The sequence below is a fragment of the Orcinus orca genome, chromosome 19 (genome assembly GCF_937001465.1).
Source record: "Orcinus orca chromosome 19, mOrcOrc1.1, whole genome shotgun sequence".
NCBI classification, from domain to species: Eukaryota; Metazoa; Chordata; class Mammalia; order Artiodactyla; family Delphinidae; genus Orcinus; species Orcinus orca.
The window spans coordinates 49,553,916-49,572,328 of NC_064577.1; the positions used below are offsets into that span (position 1 = coordinate 49,553,916).

Genomic DNA, 18,413 nt, shown 5'->3' on the forward strand with positions numbered 1-18,413 from the left:
CCGCGTGTGCCTAAAAGTGGTCCTAGATCTCAGATGGGGATGTTGGTGAGCAGCCTGGGGGATTCTGGTCCAGGAGCTGACCGAGAGCCTTAAAGGGACCTGTATTCAATCTAGAAGAGTCTTATCTACCCCCACCCTGGTTATCCCCTCCCCAGCCCCCATTTGTCTCTGGGGAGCATCCACACCCACTCTAAGTCATTAACTTGCAGGACAGTTTGTTTCAAAAAGACTACTACCCCGACTTATTAAGAAAGTCTCGTGAAGTCTATACCACAAAGATTAGAAAAATAGACATAGAGGAAGTAGAATGGAACCCATTACCATGAAAGTCATAAATCCCTAAGTAAAAATAAGCTGTAAACTGGAGATGCTCAGTTGGGAAGGGAAGCGGGAAAAGGCAGCCTGTCTAGGGGATGTTCTGCTTGAATTCAGGGAAGTCCTGAACGGGAGGCTGGGGAGAGGCACCGAAGCCTCGGGTGAGTGCGCCTCCTTTCTATTGAGTGGCATGGGCCACGCTCTGTCTCACCGAGGCTGGCACCTTGGACCGTGCTGCCCGTTAACCCGTTCGGAGCCCTGACAGGCCAGAAATGACCAGCAATCCTGTGAGACGTGGAGGTCCCAGGGATTCCCGGAGACGGCTCCCAGGCCTTCTCCATTCCTCTGCTTCCTTCACGCCTCCCTCCTCTTCTCCGTGCGTAGGGGCAGGCAGGCTGCCTCACCCTGCCCGGACTGTGAGAGGCTCCATTTCCCATAGAGGGCTCTGGGACCAGGCCAGAGGCTCTCGAGTGCATCCTGTTGTGAGAAACTACAGAGAGGGGATCCCTCAGCAGGGCGTGACAAGGCACATCCAGGCAGTGGAAGGAGGACACTGGTGCATCCCCGAGGCGAGCCTGGGTTCGGCAGCCGTGTCCCCAGGGCCGCTCACCTCCCCGCCCCTGCCCAGCCCACAGTGCACTGACTCGTTCAGTCAAAGCGAGCCTGCTGCTTGGGCCTCAGCTGGCCGTCCTCTCAGGTGGGTAAGTGGGATGGTGGGGGAGAGGGCGCGGCATGGGCTCCCGCCCCATCAGCTCTAGAAAACAGATCAGAGCACAGGCCTTAACTGTACAGAACGGGACAGATCAGTGGCAGGGAGCAGACTGGGTCAGCCATGGAATGAGAGATGATGGTGATTTCTTAACCTTGATGGAAGGGGGAAAGCCACATCTTACCAAACTCTTCCGCTGCATCGGAGAGAATTTAATTACATTTGGACATTTGAATGAGAACCGGATGTGGCTTGAGCCCATCAGGCCAGCCGTGTTCAAGGAGCAGCATCTGTCCTGTGGTCCATGGGCCCCTGCGCTGTCTCACAGCCCCAGAGGGCGGCTCGGGAAGACCCCGCCCGGGAGCTCGGTGGGGTCTTCCGAGCTTCAAGGCTGGACTTCAGGAGGCAGGAAAGTCGAGGCTGGCTGCCGGACACCTGGTTCCCTGGGACAGCTTCCAAGCTCTGTGTCCTCCCCAGAGCCATGCTGAGTGGGCATGGTCGCGGGGCCCCATATGCAGACGCACACAAAGGAGGCCCGTCCAGCACCTGGCTGGGCGTCCTCTACCGCCACGCTGCCCCCCTGCATCTACCTCAGATGGCATCTGCCGCAGCTCTGTCCCCCATGTTGTACTGCTGGCCTGGAGCTAGAGGGGGCATTTTGGGCCCTCCTGGGTGAGGACCGCTTCTCCAAGGGCCTCAGCCTGCTGAAGCATCAGAGATGGCAACCCCAGCTTTCTACCCAGGACCCCACTGCAGTGAGAGTGGTCTCTCCCACGCGCTCCGGGCGTATCCTGCTTCTTGAAGCACCTTCACATCCTCTTCTGTTTAGAGCCTCACACGCCCCGTGAGGTCTGCAGAGCAGCCCCTCCCCTCCTGCCTGACAGATGGTGATGCAGATGAGAAGTGAAGCAACCTGCCCAGGCCATTCAGCACGTTGGCGGCAGGACTGGGGCTAGAGCGAGTCCTCCTCGACACCCACAGGGAGGTTCAGCTCAAGGCTGCTCCTACATCTGGCTGATCTCAAGCATGGTTTCAGCCAGATTTATCACATAACTCAAAACCAGGGACCCGTGAGCCAGGTCAGCTCAGCCTTTGCCATCCCCAAGTATAATATGCTGTGACAGGACATACTCTGCCTGGGTCAGGATTTAAAGTTAGACAGATGTAGTGACACCGAGAGGGTCCCCACACATGGGGTGCTGGTCGAGGTGACCTGGGTGGGTGATCCTGCTCTCTTCTCCTTAAGCCAAGACTTGAGAGGGCTTGGGTCACATGGGTCGCCTGGGAGCAGCTTGTGGCAGCCTTCCTGGTCTTTCCCTGGCTGGGGCTGGTGCCCTATCATGGCTGTTGTAGGAGGGACCCGGGGGAAGGCTCCAGCCCCAGACAGGCCAGCCTACCCTCTGGCCAATACCACCTAAGCCTGGAAGGGATCCGGGGCTGGGTTGTGAGCTGCTCTGCCTGGAACTCAGATGCTCTGCTCCCTTCTCCACCCCCAACACACACACACGCACGCACGCGCGCGCACATCCTGGACCTAGCCTACCTCTGTGCCCCTGTCTCATGTATTAATGCCAGACTGGCCTGCTGTCACGAATAGGGTTTCCAGAGGCCTGAGGACCTTTCCTGTTGGAGGGAAGAAAGGTGATGTGCCTTTTCCCCAGTTTTCCTGGGTGGGGCCTAAGGCACAGAGAGGGCTCTCCACTTGCCAGTTTCCTCAACCATCCTTTCCAGGTATTGATCGTGACTTTCACCTTCCAGGGAGGGGCCAGTGGATGCCCAGAAGGGTCTGAGGTCTCCTTGAGGCTTCAGGTCTCCCCCCAAAACCCTGAGGTAATTAGGCAGCTGTGCGTGGCCCCAGTGGCCAAGGGACACACTTCCAGGTGCCTGAGCCACGAGCAGCAGATATTTGCCCTTCATGTTTGGAGCTGGCAGCGGGGGAGGGCTTGGCGAGGGGCAAGGCAGGCCATGTAGCCTTGGCCTCATCCTGTGACGTTCTGGGTCTCGGTACCTGCGGGGTCAGGAACAAGAGCTGGGCAAGGAGATAAGAAAGCGTGTTTGTGGGAGCCCTGTGGGTTGGAAGAGACTCCTGCCAGGAGGGAAGGCGTGTACCTGCCCACCGGCTGCAGGACTCGGGCCGTTGGCACAAGCTCTCAGGGACCCCAGGCTGAGTGTGCAGTGAGATGACCAGAAGTCGGGTGGAATCAGTGGGCCAGGGCTCTGTGCTCAGACACAGGTGTGAAGCCCTGGAGATACCCAGGCCATTGTTAGCTATCTTCTCCACTCCCTCATTCCGTCACCCAGACCAGGATTCCCATTATCTGAACTCCGAAGGCCCTTTTCATCCTCAACCCCTCAGCTTCGAGAAACTGCCCTCCTTCCTTCCACAAGTGTGCCCGGGAGGGGAATAAAAACCCCTGCTGGAGGAGAAAGGTGATACCTTCTCAGCCCTACCCCCCAGCCCCCATCCTTCCAAGACCTGGTGTTGGTGGAAGAAGAGGATCCCTGGTCTGTTGGCCTCTCTGCGGGCTCTGGAGCCTGGGGAGGGTGCCTGAGGGTGGGATACGGCAGGGCTGAGAGGACAGGAAAAGGGAAGGTGCAGGGGGGCCATGCAGCCTCAGTTCAGTGTGTCAGGGTGGGAGGAAAATCAAGGCCTCCCTACAGGCTGCCTCCTTTAACTGCTGCCCTTTTAACCTCCTAAAAAGTGCCCTGGGGCTGAGGCTGGCTCCAACCCAGAGTGTGGTCTGTGACAGAGCTGTCAGGGTTTCCAGAAGCCATCTCGGGCAACTCCATCTCTGTCTCCCTGAAGAGACCCCCACCTCTGTGAGCCACTCCTGTTCTCTGGAAGAGACAGCAGTAGTTTCCAGGCCCAGGGCTGCTGTAAGACAAGCAGCCCCTAGCCGTGTCCACCCCCTAGTTGGCCTCCGGATCACCTCTTCGGGTTCCAGCACCAGGAAGCTGACGAACCTCCTGAACCCGCAGGATGCAGCCAAGCCCCCCACCTCCTCAGCGCCTCTCTCTCCGAGCCCCAGCTTGCATAGCTGGTCCCAGGCCCTTGCTGGCAGGCCCCTTGCTGACAAAGTCCATTGCTTGGGGCAGACCCCGTTGAGATCCACTTGCTGAGCTTGAAGCAGTCCTGTGGTCCCCTGGTCTCCTCTCTGTATATCCCTTTCAGGGAAGATGCTAAAAATCGCTAATCTCCTGCTCAGAGGACCTCCTTCCCCCCACCCCACTCCCTGACCTCAACCCCCCAGCCAAGAACCCTCACGGCAGAAGGGGATGGAAGCCATTTCTGTTTGCAGACCTCTGAGCCAGGCACTGGGCAAGATGGGGCAGTTTGGCTGACAGTTCCGTGCTCTGGGGCCACCCACTCCCCTGGGGTACCACTGAGCCCAACCCAGACACGGAGCTTAACCACAGGCCCTGCTGATGGGGAAGAACTGGGAGGTGGACGCAGGAGGGAAAAATCAATGCACGTCAACAGGGTTGGAAATTTATTTTCCAGCTCGGAGGAAGGTATTTTCAAAGAGGCAAGGAGGGAAATGAAAAGCTGTAAACACATATCTGCCATCTTCCTCTTCAGGCCATTTCTTGATTAAAAAGAAAGACTCTTTCCCAAGATCCAGTGGAGAAGGGGGAGCGCGAACCGGTGGGGCCTGGATGGCAGAGACACCTGCTGGGGAGGGAAGATGGAGAGGGACCCCGAGGTCCTGTGGATAATCACAAGCGCTAATACAATTGCAGCAATGAGAGTAACTCACATTTGCTGACGGGAAGCTTTAAGCACTTCATGACGCGCTCTACATGCATTGTTTAATTTAATTCTACGACCGCACCATGAAAGAGACACTGTTACCCTCCTGCGCAGGAGACTGAGGCACAGAGGTTGAGTAACTTGCCCCAGATCTCCCAGGTAGCAGGGCCCAGAGCCTGTGCTCTTAACCACTGCCCTCATCTGCCTCCCCAGCCTAGGCCGACATTGCCCCCCCCCCTACTCCTCAGGCCCTTGAGGCTGAGGGGTAAGGGTGGGGGGCATTCTCCCTCCTCTCTGCTGGAAGTGGGCGGTGGGTGCCACCTAAGACTCCACCCCAAGGCCTAATCCTGCTCCCCGCAGGCCGCCCGGGCGGTTAGCTTGGGACGGGGGTGTGTGGCTGCAGCCAGGGCCCAGTAGAAGTGCTCTGCTCATCCCTTCAATGAGCAGCATCGAGGCTGAGTGTGCAGAGCTGGGCCGGCTGGAGCCTCTAGCACACCAGAGGGGCCCGGCAGTAAATGCTACTCATTTTGTGACAAGGGAAGTGCCAGGGAGGCCTGGGGACTGAACCCCAGGGGTCCCAGGGACCCTCCGCCCAAACACACACACAGAACTGCCCTCACTGACCCCATCAGGTCCCGGAAACAGACCTCCCTCAGCAAGTCCCGAGACGGGCTCTCCACAGGGCCCTCACCCACCAGAAGCCAAAGGGGCTTCCCTCGGGGTCTCTGGCCAGCCACCCTCACTGCCACCCGGCCTGGAGGAGGCCTGGAGAAGGTCAAGCCCAAAGTAGGACTTCACTCCTGACCTTCCCCCTGGGGTCTCCTGCCCTCCTGGGCTCCCCCAGCTCCTCCCAAAGCTCACATAGACCCTGTGTCCTCAGCGTTTCACCCCCTCCCCAGGGATCAGGGAACCAAGACCATAGCGCTTAGTAAAGTGACTGTTCCTGTGAAGAGAGACCTGCACCCAGTCTTACCAGGCATTGCACGGCCTCAAGGGAGTGAAGGGTCTGTACCCAGGGGAGAGGACTGTCCCAGGGAGAAGAACCTCCAGGGTGAAGCAGCCTTGGGGACCAGCAGTCCAGCGGGGAGGACCAGAGAGAGGGGCTTCCTCATGCCCTGCCCCCTGTGCCATCTCCTGTGCCGTGTAAGGTCCCCTTCCTGCCTCATCCTCTGCCTCTCCCTGGGTGGAGCCCTGCCCTGCTCATCGGCACCCACCCACGGCTCGCAGGAGCCAGGCTGCTGCTCCTGCCTTTGCAAAGGGGCGTCAGTATCCTGCTGGGAGATGAGGGGCTGGGGTGATGGTGGAGTGAAGGACGGAAGACAGGCTCCCTCATCCTGCGTGGCCCAGCCCAAGATGGGGCAGCTAAGCTCCTGCCTCCTCACATGCTCCCTGGGTCTCCGTTGGCATACACGCCCAGGGAACCAGGCTCGCTTCTCCCTAACAAGGCCAGCCACCTCTTTGCCCGCCTCTGACACCTTCGAAATTTGCCAGGCTCCATAGAGAGTGAGGGCCGCACGAGGGCTGAGCTTTCTCGGTCCTTTGCTTACTTCATGAGAGCCAAGGCGCCTCCTTTTTGCTTGCTGCTCATTCCACTGCCCCCCTACCCGCTGTGGCTTACCCATCCTGGCCCAGGGCATAGAGGGGCAGCAGGCCCATTTTCCAAAAAGAGCCAGCAGGGAATGGGTGGACACAGCCAGTGGGGAGCACTGGAGCCAGTCTTAGCGGTTCCTGGAGTTGTCACATCACCGTCCTGGGGCCTGCAGCGGCCCAGTTCTCTCTCGTGGGGGGTTGTGTACCCAGAGCCAATGGCTTCCTGCTCTTCCTTGGTTTTGCTGCCTGCAAGGTGCGGAGACCAGCACCCACCTCCCAGGAGCATGAAGGCGCTGGAGAATGTGAGGTCATAATAAGATTTTCTGTCCGAGTCCAGTCCATTGTCTAGGAGCTACTCTTCATCCCCTACCTCGCTTTGAGGCCTGGAGAGCAGCCTCCTTTAGAGCTAGCTTTTTCCCACCGGCCAGAATCCACCTACTTCTGCTGAGTGGGGAGGCTGCCAGGGATGCTTGCTTAGTCCCCCACCACAGAGACCCCAGCTCTCTCTCCTGCAGCCCTGGCAGGTTTCTGGTGGACTTTCCCCACAGGTCCACCTCAGCTGCAGGAGAGCTGTTCAGACCCAGGGGTCTGGGGATTGGGGGAGAAGGGTGGCAGCCAGAAACTGAGCCACTGAGTCAGAACATCCGGAGGCGTCCCCGAAAACTCAGCCTTTGTCTGTCTCCTCTTCCTCTCCTGGCATCCCACGTGCATGGGGCGCAGCCGGCACTGCATGGGCCAGAGGCTCCTTCCCTCTCCCCCACCACCCGTCACCCTCACCAAAGGGGGTCTCGGCTGTGTCACGACACTTCCATCTCTGGGACCCCCAAGACTGGTCCCCAGGCCCCTACACATGCATGTCACTACAGAATTCTGCTGCAAGCTTACCCTCCTCCCAGTGTGACTTCCCCGCACCTCCCGATACCCTCTCCTCCTGCTTGCAGAGATCAGTGTACTTCTCCATCATTGTCCGGGTCTTTTCCCAAAAGGTTCCTCAATGCTCTTCTTTTCACAAGGGAAAAAAAAAACAATGCCAACAGCCCAGCGTCCATGAGCAACCCAACAGTCACAAAGCATGTGTTCAGGATGGAGGAAGGTAAGGCCACACACTTCCGTTTGCCGCTTGCTCTGAGGGCTGGGCGGCTGGGTGGCCTGAGGGGCAACCGTGTGTGCACCCCTCGAACACGTCCACATCCGCTTCTGCACACGCTCATCCTGTCTCAGCGAGAAGAAGAGAGAGGGACTTGACAGAGGCATGTAGGAAAGTGCCCAGGCCCAGCCGGGCCCCTGCTTCTTGTACTGGTAGTCATGCGCAGAAAAAGCGCCACATCTCCTTACCACATCGTTCACTCATTCATTCGAGAAATGGTTTTTGAGCACCAGCTGTTTTCTAGGCCCTGCGGTTGGCACTAGGGAATACAGAGAGAAAGCACAGAACTGGCCCCCGAGAGACCCTCCACCTGGATGGAGACACGCGTGTGAGCAGGCGGTGCACAGTGTGCTAGAGGGCCCGGGGCAGGAGTGGGGCCTGGCCGGCTCTGCCAGGGCAACAGCACAGGCTCGTGCTTGCCCTTAGCTTTGAAGATGAGTAGGCGCCCTAGGGGCCTAGGGAGCCTGGGAAGAGCTTTTCCGTCAGAGGAAGTTGGATGAGCACCGGCCCAGAGGCCTAAGGCAGCCTGGAGAGGCCCCCAGACTGCCCAAGCTCATTACTGGTGCCTCAAATCCAATAACAGGAGAGGTTAGTGAGGTCTTGCGGGGGGCGGGTCAGTCATGGAAGGCAGTTCGATAGAGCTCAGGGGTTTAGACCTTATCCTGAGGACGCTTAGGAGTCGATGAAGATTTTTAAGCAGAGGAAAAGCAAGATGAGGTTTGTGCTACAGACAGAACACCCCAGCTTTGGGATGCGGTGGCTTGGAGAGGGGGGTCTGGAGGGCAGGAGACCAGTAGGGAACTTTGGAACTTATCCAGGCAGGAAGCACAGGCCTAACCCGGCAGTGGCCGTGGGCATGGAGAGGAGGGAGGAGGCCCGGGGAGACGTACGGGACATAAATTCACCAGAGCTCGGTCGCCCTGGGAGATGGGACCACTTCCCTCACGTCCCAGGCCTCACTGGTAAAGAGAAAACACGAACAGGACAGCTCAGGCTCTACCTGGCCCCCGAGAGCAGCAAACTCATCTTGTAAGTCCCTTTGGCAACCGTCCCTGCACTGTCACAGGATGGGATGATGGGCGTCCGCCCAGACTCGCGGGGTGGGGTCCCTGCGGGCCTGTGCTGAGGGGCAGAAGGGGTGCCACGCTCGGTCCTGGGCTCCCGGCCCCTCGGCTTCCTCGCTCGTGGGGATGTGCCGGCGCTGGGCCTCCAGAACGTCAGGCCTGTCTTCCAGCTCCGGAGAGGTGCCGACCTTCCCCATGCCGGTGGCCTTTTCTGCTCCTCCACGTGGGGCTTTCTCCCTTGGCTCAGGAAGCCCCTGCTCCTCTTGCTGCGGCCACTGCTCCTGTCTCCTGCCCTCCTGGCCCTGCTGCCAGCGCCCCCTAGTGCTGGGACAGCCTGCACAAGGGCCAGGGCCTCTGGAATCAGAGATCTCCCACAGACTCCTCGGCCCGACGCTTCCATACAGAAATCCTGGGGCCTGTTCTTTGCTTTCCTGTCCCGTCCCTCTCTCGGCACAATGGCCTGGACTCCCAGATGAGGGTGAGGCTAGAGGGCGATCCACATCTAGATAACTCTCGACTTATCTCAGGGTTGGGCCCAACGGGGCAGCCAGTGTCTCTTGGAGATCAGGGGCCACCACCAAGCCTGTAGCCTGTGTCCACAGCCCGCATCTGCTGAGGGGTTCTGGTGTCCAGGCACACACACCCTTCCAGCCTGGGCCCGGGCCCTTCCAGCCTGAGGGCCCCTCACGCCTCACACAGGACCAGGAGCCTGCTCTGAAGGAGGGCAGCACAGACTCCCCCAGCCCGTTCTGTGGCTGCCTCTGCTGGGTCACCACGATGCTTTGGGGGTCACCCGCAGGGAGGGGGGGGGTCGGTGGTTATTTCCTGGCCGACTGGTGATGGCCGGCCCAGGAGTAAAGGCCATGACCCATTCCCTAACCAAAGCCAGCTGTGCTGCGTGTGTACGGTGGCAGGGAGCCAGGGAGCAGGTGCAGGCTGGAGATAAAAGAGACCAGACAAGTGTAACATTCGAGCACACCTTGCCGTTTCAGATGACTGCTTTGAGGTCCTGGGCTCCTGGGGTGGACACGCAAGACCCCCTCAGTCCCGGGCAGGTGTACCTTGGGGAAGGAGAGGTTGCGGGTACCACATCTCGGCCTGGGGCCCAGAGTTTGCCCAGGGTTGTGTGTGCCCACATCTCAGAGCCCACTGTGAGGGAGAGGGTATAGGAACTGGCCACTTTCAAAAAGCCAAGAAGTAATTCTCTCTTCCTTGCATTCGGCACGCCAGGAAGTCTATTCCCAGCCCACCTACCCCAGTGCTTGTCTTGGATCAAGAGATGGTGGGCAGTTGGGTAAGCTGCCCAGAGTTGAACGAGAGGGAGCCAGTTGCCATACCCAAGATGGTAGCGTGGCTGTGTTGACGCCAGGAAAGGGGCAGAGGAGGAGATGGGAGCCTCCCTGCCTGCTTCCCAGGTTGACTCTGAGCACAGAAATTCTGGGGGGCCTCCAGCACACTTGGGAGCCCAGAGGAAGGGAGAAAGGAGGCACTCCAGGCACGTAGACCCCTCTCAAACCTGGCATTCCCTCCTGAAGGGAAACAGGTCACTTTCCAGGAGGTGCCGCAGATGGGCCGGGGCCTGGCCAGCAGGCAGACTGTGTGGGTGAGAACGAGTGAGCGAGTGGCTAAGCCAGGGTTGAAGCTCCCTGGCAGGGGAGGGGAGGGAGACAGATCAGGTAGGGAAGCGTCGGTCCTTCCCATGTCCTGGCTTCTCCCCTCCTGCCAGAGTTGTAGCTCCAGGATAGGAGCCTCTCGTGGAGTTGGGGGAGCATGCTGGCTGAGCACATGCCCCCTGTATGGCAGTGTGGTCCAGACAGATCATCAGGGCGGCCGTACTTCTGGCTAAAGGGGCTCCCACAATGAGGGAGTTAACTGGAGCCCGCCAGCCAAGGGGGCTTCACCCTCCTCAGGGTGAGCCTCCCTGTGCCCCGAGCTGCCACCCGCCCGTCCTTTCCCCCGCAGAAGGATGTAAATGGACCCAGATTGGTGCCTCAAGGCAGGCAGCCCGGCCCAGGGGCTACCCGCGCCTCCCCAAGACGGCACTCTGACCGGGCTTGGCCCGCTCTTCTGTCTTGCAGAACTACAGCGAGAGGGAAGCATCGAGACTCTGAGTAACAGCTCAGGTTCCACCAGCGGCAGCATCCCGAGAAACTTCGATGGCTACCGATCTCCACTGCCCACCAACGAGAGTCAGCCCCTCAGCCTCTTCCCTACCAGCTTCCCGTAGGTACCAGCAACCTGCTTCTGACTGGCTGGCCCACTCACCTGCTGGGGGGAGGAGAGAAGTCCCCGCTCTGGTCCTGCCCTTCGGACTCTGCTCGTCTTTTACCAACCACCTTCCCCAAGCTTCGTGACAACAGCCGCCCACCCTCCCTGGATTGAGAAGAGACCCTTCTCCAAAGCACCTTGGCTCACCATGCCCTCTGCCCCCCATCAACGGGGCCGTGGCTGAGAGAGACTCTGCAGAAGCTCCGTCCCCTCCTCCGTTTGCACATGATGTCCTGCATTGGACCCGCTTTTGTATTTTCTAACCAAACCCTTCGGGGGCCTGGGTGGGGCGAGGGTGGGTGGTCCGGCGGGCACTTTGGCCCTGAGCGACAGCCCCAGCTCACTCCTGGCTTTGGCACACGCTGCCCAGCTTCCCTTGGCCAACCTCCTTCTGGCGTTGAACTGAGGCCCAGTGTATTAGGGAAGGAGGAAGGAAGAAGAAACCCCCCTTCCTCTTTTCTTTCCCCTTTAGCTCATGGAAAGGATTTGTCTTTCTTGTCTGTAAGCCCTTTTACCCTGGTCCTGTACTGTTCAGTGAAGGAAACCCTGGTTACTGAGGCCCTGTCAAAAAGTGCACGTCTTGTTCAATAAATCACGCTGCAGTTGGTGTCCATCCCTGAGTTGCTGGGGTCAGGGTCCTCTCCAAGCGCTGAGCAGAGTCCTGTGGGCCTGACCGTGTGTCCCTGCTCCACACGTGCAGCTGAGGGGGAGTCAGGGAGGGGGGAGGAAGGAGAATGAGGATGTTTACTCTTGAACTGGGGCAGGGTCTGACTTAAATCCATTCTCTGACCTTCTTGCCTGTTACCAGAGCCATTGAGTTCTGGGGGCACCCCAGGCCCGGACCCTCCCTGGCTGTGGCAGTCAGGGCTGGTCAGGTCCTTGGCATGTGCTTCTGGGCTGCTGTGGGAAGGAGAGCCTGATGAAGACTCTGGCCTCATCTTTGGGACAGGCTCCCTGTCATTACCTCTCCTCAGACTCAGAAGGTGACGGGTGGTCAGGTGAAGGTGGGTCTCCCAGGAAACCTGGCTGGAACCTTGGATGACAAGTTCCTGATGTGGTTCCCCTCCCACCTCCCAATTCTGGACCTAAAGTGAATGGCAGGAAGGAGACAGGAGCCAGGGGAGTGAAAAGGGGTAGCCCCAGTCCCACCTTCCCTGAGACCCCAGAGAGGCCTGGGAGGATTGAAGGAAACCCACTGATCCAGGTGTGGTTTGGGGTGAAGTTTAATGTAACAGCCACAGAAGAGTTGAGTTCACAAACAAGCAGGCCTTCCCATCCAGCCGTCCAGCCAGAGTGGGGTAGCTCCAGGGCCCCCGCCCTCTTCGCACGCACCCCATCCAACCCTGGCGCCTGAGGAGAGATTAAATCTTCAGTGCCCTCCACCCGACCAGCTGGGCATGCTAGCAGAAGGGGGACCTGAATCACACTCGGCTCTGAAGGCTGAATAGATGGCCCTGCATAGGGTGGCTGAAGCCAGTCCCTCCTGCCTGGGAACCTGCGGGGTGAGGAATCACATGCCAGAGTGAGGCATGCTGGGAACGGAAGGAGGCCTGGGCCCAGTCGGGGCTGCGGGAGGAACAGCAGCTTTTCCCGTTCCAGCCCAACTGGAGACACTGATGTGCCTGGCACACGCCCCACCCCAGCCAGAGCAGTGTTTCAGTCAAAAGGGGACAGGGAGGGAGGGAGGGGCGTGCCACCAGATTGCCTATGCACACTGGCCACGGAAGGAGCTCAAGGAAGGGTCAGGCCCTCTGAACCCACCCTAGGGCACGTGGATGGGGCAAAGATGGACAGCCAGGAGCGCTCTCCAACCACACAGGGGACCGGCTGGCAGCTTAGAGCCAGGAGTCCTCCCTGGCTCAGCCCTTTCCCTCCAGGGGGTGCAAAACAGCTGTGGCCTCCTTCAGTCAGGGAAAGTGGTGGGTGTAGGGCTGAGCTTGCAGGACAATCTGGTTATTCATCTGCTCACAGCTAGGGCAACTCTTTGAGTATGTGGGGGAAGGGGGAGGATAAGAGAGGCCAGATAAGCTGGCCCCATGGCGGCTGCCACTGGAGCTGGGGTTATCAGAGAGGCCTCGGGTCTGGCCCCCGGCTAATTGGAGAGGTTATAGACCCTGCCACAGCCTGTAATCAGCTGGAAGTGAGACTGGGCCCCAGGGTGGGGGGCTTTACTGCCCACTGGCCCAGGAGCAGCCAGCCTCCTGTCCTCTAGAGATAACACCCAGGGCAAGGTCCACCTCACCCCCAGCAGCCCCAGCAGACCCCCATGATGGCATCACCCTAGGAGGCCGTCGGAACATGCATCTAACTGTGGCCTGACCAGGTGACCTTGAGGAAGCCATGTGACCTCCCTGATTCTTACAGCCCTACCTGCTCAACAGGCAATCACTATGGACTTTCTCTCAACTTGATGGAGGAAAAAATACCTTCATGGTTCGCGAGGAGGCTGATGGGAGCTGGGGTGGCGGCTCAGGGAGGGAGGGCACTGTCTGGGACTGATTGGAGAAATGGCCCAGTGGTCCCAAGGTAAATTCAGGTGCACGGCGCTCTGTCAAACACTAGTGTCGGCTCCTCTGGAAGCAAGCAGAGGCCAGAGCAGGCAGCTGCCGGTCTAAGACTGGAAATGGTTTCTCACTGCTGAGTTTTCTGATTTTCACAGATCAGGGAATCTCTAAACTAGAAGGCACCCAAAAGAGCGCTATTCGGTTCTCATTTTGCAGATGAGAAGCCTGAGCCTGAAAGAAGCCTCGCCCAAGGTTAAGAAGTCACACAGCTAATCTGCTGACCCCTGTCTGCTCCACGCTGCCTCACATGCCCAGGCCAGTTCCCTTAGAGGAACTGCATTCTGCACTGACCTCCCTGTCCTGGGCCCGTACACAGTCCAAGACTCTGAGGCCACTCACCCCCATTCCCTACTCCTAAGAGCGTCCAGCCCTGGCCCCTGGCTAGCTTTACAGCTGCTCCTTTGTCCCCGTGTAACTGAGAAGGCAGCCCCCTCCTGCAGACCTAGAGCTGGGAACTCTGGGGGCAAAAGGGAAGAGCATCTTGTACCGTCTTGTATTCAAAGCCAGAGCCCAGCCTGAGGGTGGGGCCCTGGAGCCTCAGTACTGCATTGCTGCAGGAGCAGGTGTAGCTAGTGGGACAGCAATGACATCACCAGCTTCTAAGGAGTGGCCTTGCTGTTTCTTAAGGTCCTTGGGTCCCATCCCAGCTCTGCCACCGGTAGCTGTGTGGCCTCGGGTAAATTACTGCACCTCTGGGCTCATCTGTAAAGTGGGGGGAGGGGAGCACACCCAGCGGAGAAAAGCAACAAGGTCCAAGGAGGCAAAGAGGAAGCTGCAGGTCAAAAAAGCGAAAGATTGGTTGGAGGCCCAGAGGCTGACCGGAGGCCAGGTAGCTCTTTGGCGGGGAGAGGGAGGGCAGGTGAGGCGACGCCGGAGCCCGCCCGGATTGTCGAGAACTACCCCCGAAGCTGCTCCAGGGAATCATGGCCCTGCTCCAGGCGAAAGCGTTTCTGCGAAAGCTAATCAAGAGCCTGGTGAGCGCGCGCAGGCCAGCCCCGCCCCTCTCTCGCAGGTGGGCTGGTCCTAGGGGGGTCCTTTTTGTGCTTTGCCCCCTCTCTCAAGCCACACAGCAGCGTGGCCTGTTCACTCTGCCACGATCCCAGGCACCCACACCCATGACCTCACACCCGTGCTCGTCCACGCACTGGCAGCTTCACAGATGTGCACCTCACTTTTACCGACCCCTGCGTCCCAAGCGGACTGCTGCGAACCGAGGACCTCGACCCCAGAGCATAGAGTAGTCCGGAGCTCTCAGGGTTATGGAATCCCCAAAACTCTGGGGAAGTCGTCCCAAATCCGGCGGGGATGAGTCTTGGGTTGCCGGGCCCTGTGACCTTGCTTGCCCTCAGGTGCACAGCGACGACCCTCAAGGGCCAGGGCTGTCCCGCGCCAGAGCTGCCAGCCTGGGCCTTGCTTTCGCGTCAGCCTGGAAGACTGGGGACTGGGCCGCAGAGGCCGTGCTGCCCAGGCACTTCCAAGGACATGATCCGAAGAAGTGGCCCCGCCGCCTGTCCCGGCGCAAGGCCTGGGCCACAACGGAGCCGGGAAGAGGTCGCGCCTCCCGCTCTCCCCGAGACCCCCGCCCCATCCCAGCCACTTGGCCCGACCCTGCGCGGGGTAATTGGGTCGGGAGGGAGGCGACGGACGGGCGGCGACTCCAGAGAGACTGCGAGCCTGTCAGCCGCAATTTGTCTAAGTGGACGGGACAGGCCGGGCCGCTGCGGGCCGGGGTCATCGAGGCCGCGGCCCCCACCCCAGCCAGACCCGGGACCGCGGGGGAGCCGGGCCGGCCACTAAACGGGGCTGGCTGGCGCCAAGGCTCCGGGAGGCGCGGGTCCGGCCGGGAAGCCGGGGATGAGGAGCAACTCTGTCTATTCTCCCCTCCCCTTCTTCCTACACACACAGGCCAAGACGAGGATGGACGCGCCCAGTGGCACCTCCACTACTGGTCACCGGCATAGGGCCACACACGGCACCCGAGCTTAGCCCGGGCACACTCAGAAACCACCGCGCACTCAGTACCAGTCTCACGCCAGCGCCCCGCTACCCGGACGCACGTCCCCTCTGCCACAGGACCGTACACACCAAGCCATCACTCCACGTAGGAGCACGCAGATCCACGCCCGGTCACACAGACCAAGACACCGGGCGGGGACCAATTCCGGGAAGGTCCCAGCAGTGGCCCTTGACCCCGCGAAAGGTTACGGGGGGCCAAGGACGGACAGCAGCCCGGCCAGGCTCGGGACCACGGCCACACCCGGCCCAGGCCGCCCCCGCCCGATTTCCGGGTTGCGGGAAGCACAGAGCTAATTGAGCGCGTGCAGCGGGCCGGAGGCCCGAGGCCCGAGCCCGCCCGACGCCCGGGCCCTGGACGGCCTAGGAGAGGGAGGGGCGGCTGAGCGCGCGTCCCCCGCCTGTCTGCGGGGCCCGGCCGATGCGAAGTGACAGGGGCCGGAGCTTTGCTGTGGAGCCTCGGCCGCCTGGCGCCAGCCGCCCCCGCTCGTGCCCTCCCCCTCCAGCCCCGGGCGGCTCGCGAGGCGCCCCCCAGGGCCTCTTAAAGAGACACGCACTCTCAGCCCCCGGGGACCCCCCAGAGGCGCCTGTCCCAGGGAAGAGGAGGGTCAGACCCGGGGGGTGGTGGGGGAGGGGCCGAGCGGGACATGGGCGCCGCACGGCGCAGCACCAGGGCCTCCCGGGCCTCCCCTTCGCGGGTTTTCGTTGAGCCAAGGATATTCCTCGCTGGAGAGTTTGGCTGGAGGTGTTGGGGGTAGGGGTATAGGGAGATGGAAATTCGGAATATTAAGAGCGGCTGTAGCGACCTCGGGTTGGTTGCGGGACGACGGGACAGGGCAGATGATGGGGTCCGGGCCGGGAAAGAGCCTGTGGCCGCCGGAGGGCAGGTCCGTGGCCCAGTGCTTGTGGCCAGGTGGGATTGTGGTCCCCAAATGCAGCCGCTGCATCGTCTCCGCGGGGTTTCTTGGGCGAACAACCCGTACCAGCGTGTTTCAGACTGCCTGGGCCTTGGACCCCGGACCAGCTACAGACCTTCTCCAGGAAAATGTCCAAATTGCACACACTTAGGTGTACTACACGCCATTCTTGCAAGTTCGAAAGTACGTGTACACACACGACTTTGCGAGTGCATGCACGGATTCCCAGGCCTGTGCCCGGATTCCTGGCTCCGGAACGCTGCCCTGGCTATTATCTGGTCACCTCACCAACTGCTCAAACCTGTTCACACACATCCATCCCCAGGGGCAACATCTCGCCTAAGACGGAGCCGGCAGGACTTCGCCTGTGCAAAGCTGCAACGGATCCTGCCCCGGCTGCATAGACTGCGCAGCGCGGAGTCGAAGATTCGTTCTGGACAGAGAGGAGGCACTAAGAGAGGAGCGACCCAGTAGAGAGTGAGGTCGTGAAGAAAAACCCTTTGGGGGCGGCGCCCTGTTGCACGCTGGGTAGGGGGGTAGCGAGCTCTCCGGGGTCCGCTCAGAAAAGTAGAAAAAAAGTTCGGGGAGGCCAAACCGTTCCGGCCGGTCCCCAGCCCGCACTGCCGGGGTGATCAGATTTTACACGGCAGGTCTGCGTGTGCAGCGACAGGATTCCCCGCGACTGGTGTGCGCAGCGGATGGGACACTGTTTGATGTGGGCTGTACGCGCCCACAACGCCGGTGCAAACCCGCTCGGGCAGAACTCACCCGCGTTTGCATTGGTTGTGCGGGCAGGAGTGTCACCCGTGTCTAGTGCGTGGTCCGTCTTGCCTTCAGAACGCGACCTCCAGGAATCAGTGTCAGGCCTGAGACTGATTCGAGGCAGGTGTGTAGCCGCTTCACTGGGCGCACGCCTTACGTTCGGCTCCCGCTGCGCACAGAAGGCACCACCACAGTGGGCGCGAAACACACACACACACACACACACACACACACACACACACACACATACACACCCCAAGGGCGGGAGGCAATACTGGTGGTGCCTGAGAACGACTGCGGCAGGCGGGGGATAGGAGGGGGTGGGGGTGGAGGCTCAACCGCAGGTGCGCACAGACGCTCAGACCCCCACACTCGTTACTCGGCAATACTGAACCTGGGAGACGTGAGCTTTCGAGAGCTGGAAACAAATTCTAGGAAAGTGGAGGAGAGAGGATGCCGGTGTTTAGAATGAGGGATACTTGTGTCTTTGGTACCGGATGCGGCGAAAATTCGTTGGGTCGCGGGTCAAGAACCTGGGGGCTGGATCCGCCCGCGCCTTGCCGCCCTGTACTCGGCGGAAGGTGCACTCACACCTTCCCAGCCCCGAGGACCCGCTCTCCCGGCAGTGGGAGAGCTCTGCTTAGGTCGGGGACGCAGGCGGATACGGGGCTGAGTCCACGGTTTTCCCGGAACTCCCGGTTCCTCCTGAGTCTTCCTGTGAGGGGAGGCGCGGGCTAAGGGGTCCCCGCGTTTCCCGAGTGAAAGGCCGCGTCCCGCTCCCGCCCACGCCGGCCCCTCCAGGGCTCTGCCACGGCTCCACTCACCGGCTCCCGCCACCTGGGTTCCGCTCCGGGACCTCGGCAGCCAGCGCCTCCCGACTCGCCCGCCCACCGGCCTCTCTTTCCAGCACCCGCAGCCTCCCTCCGGAGTGCAGGGGCCCGGGCGGCGCCACGGCCGGGAGCGGGGTCGGAGGCCAAGCTGGGGCGCGGGCCAGAGCTGCCGGGCCGCCGGGCGCGGGAGAAGGAGGGCGCCCCCTCTCCTCTCTGGACCGTGTCAATGCTTTGCACTTGGGGCGGCCTGCGGCTGGGGGTCCTTCCCCAGGGCCCTGGGACCCGGGCGCCCCCCGCCTCAGGCCCTTTCGGCAAGTCGGGTCGGCCCGCCGCGCTTTCCTGTCCGGGCGCAGGCAACCGCGGGCGCGGGCGGCGGGGTGGGGGCCGGGGCAGGGGGAGGGGTCTCGGGGCTCGCTGGCCCGTCATTGGTTAATATTTTATTCTGTTGACATGTTTTCTTACTGCTGAGGCTTCCGACACCTT

At 60.7% G+C, this 18,413-nt stretch overlaps 2 protein-coding genes across 6 annotated transcripts in view; one reads left to right on the forward strand and one right to left on the reverse strand.

Annotated features, from left to right (window-relative positions):
* Positions 1-11,457, forward strand: part of BCAS3 (BCAS3 microtubule associated cell migration factor) — a 575,920-nt gene extending 564,463 nt beyond the window's left edge. For all 5 annotated transcript variants that reach the window (XM_049701669.1, XM_049701668.1, XM_033431617.2 and 2 more), the window contains one exon: positions 10,655-11,457. In XM_049701669.1, the coding sequence (XP_049557626.1) occupies positions 10,655-10,803 (149 nt within the window). In that variant the 3' untranslated portion in view covers positions 10,804-11,457. The remainder of the gene's footprint in view (positions 1-10,654) is intronic.
* Positions 11,458-17,834: 6,377 nt separating this feature from the next.
* Positions 17,835-18,356, reverse strand: LOC125962043 (translation initiation factor IF-2-like). Its single transcript, XM_049701674.1, has one exon. The coding sequence runs from the start codon at positions 18,354-18,356 to the stop codon at positions 17,835-17,837; it is 522 nt and encodes a 173-aa protein (XP_049557631.1).
* Between the last annotated feature and the right edge of the window lie 57 nt (positions 18,357-18,413).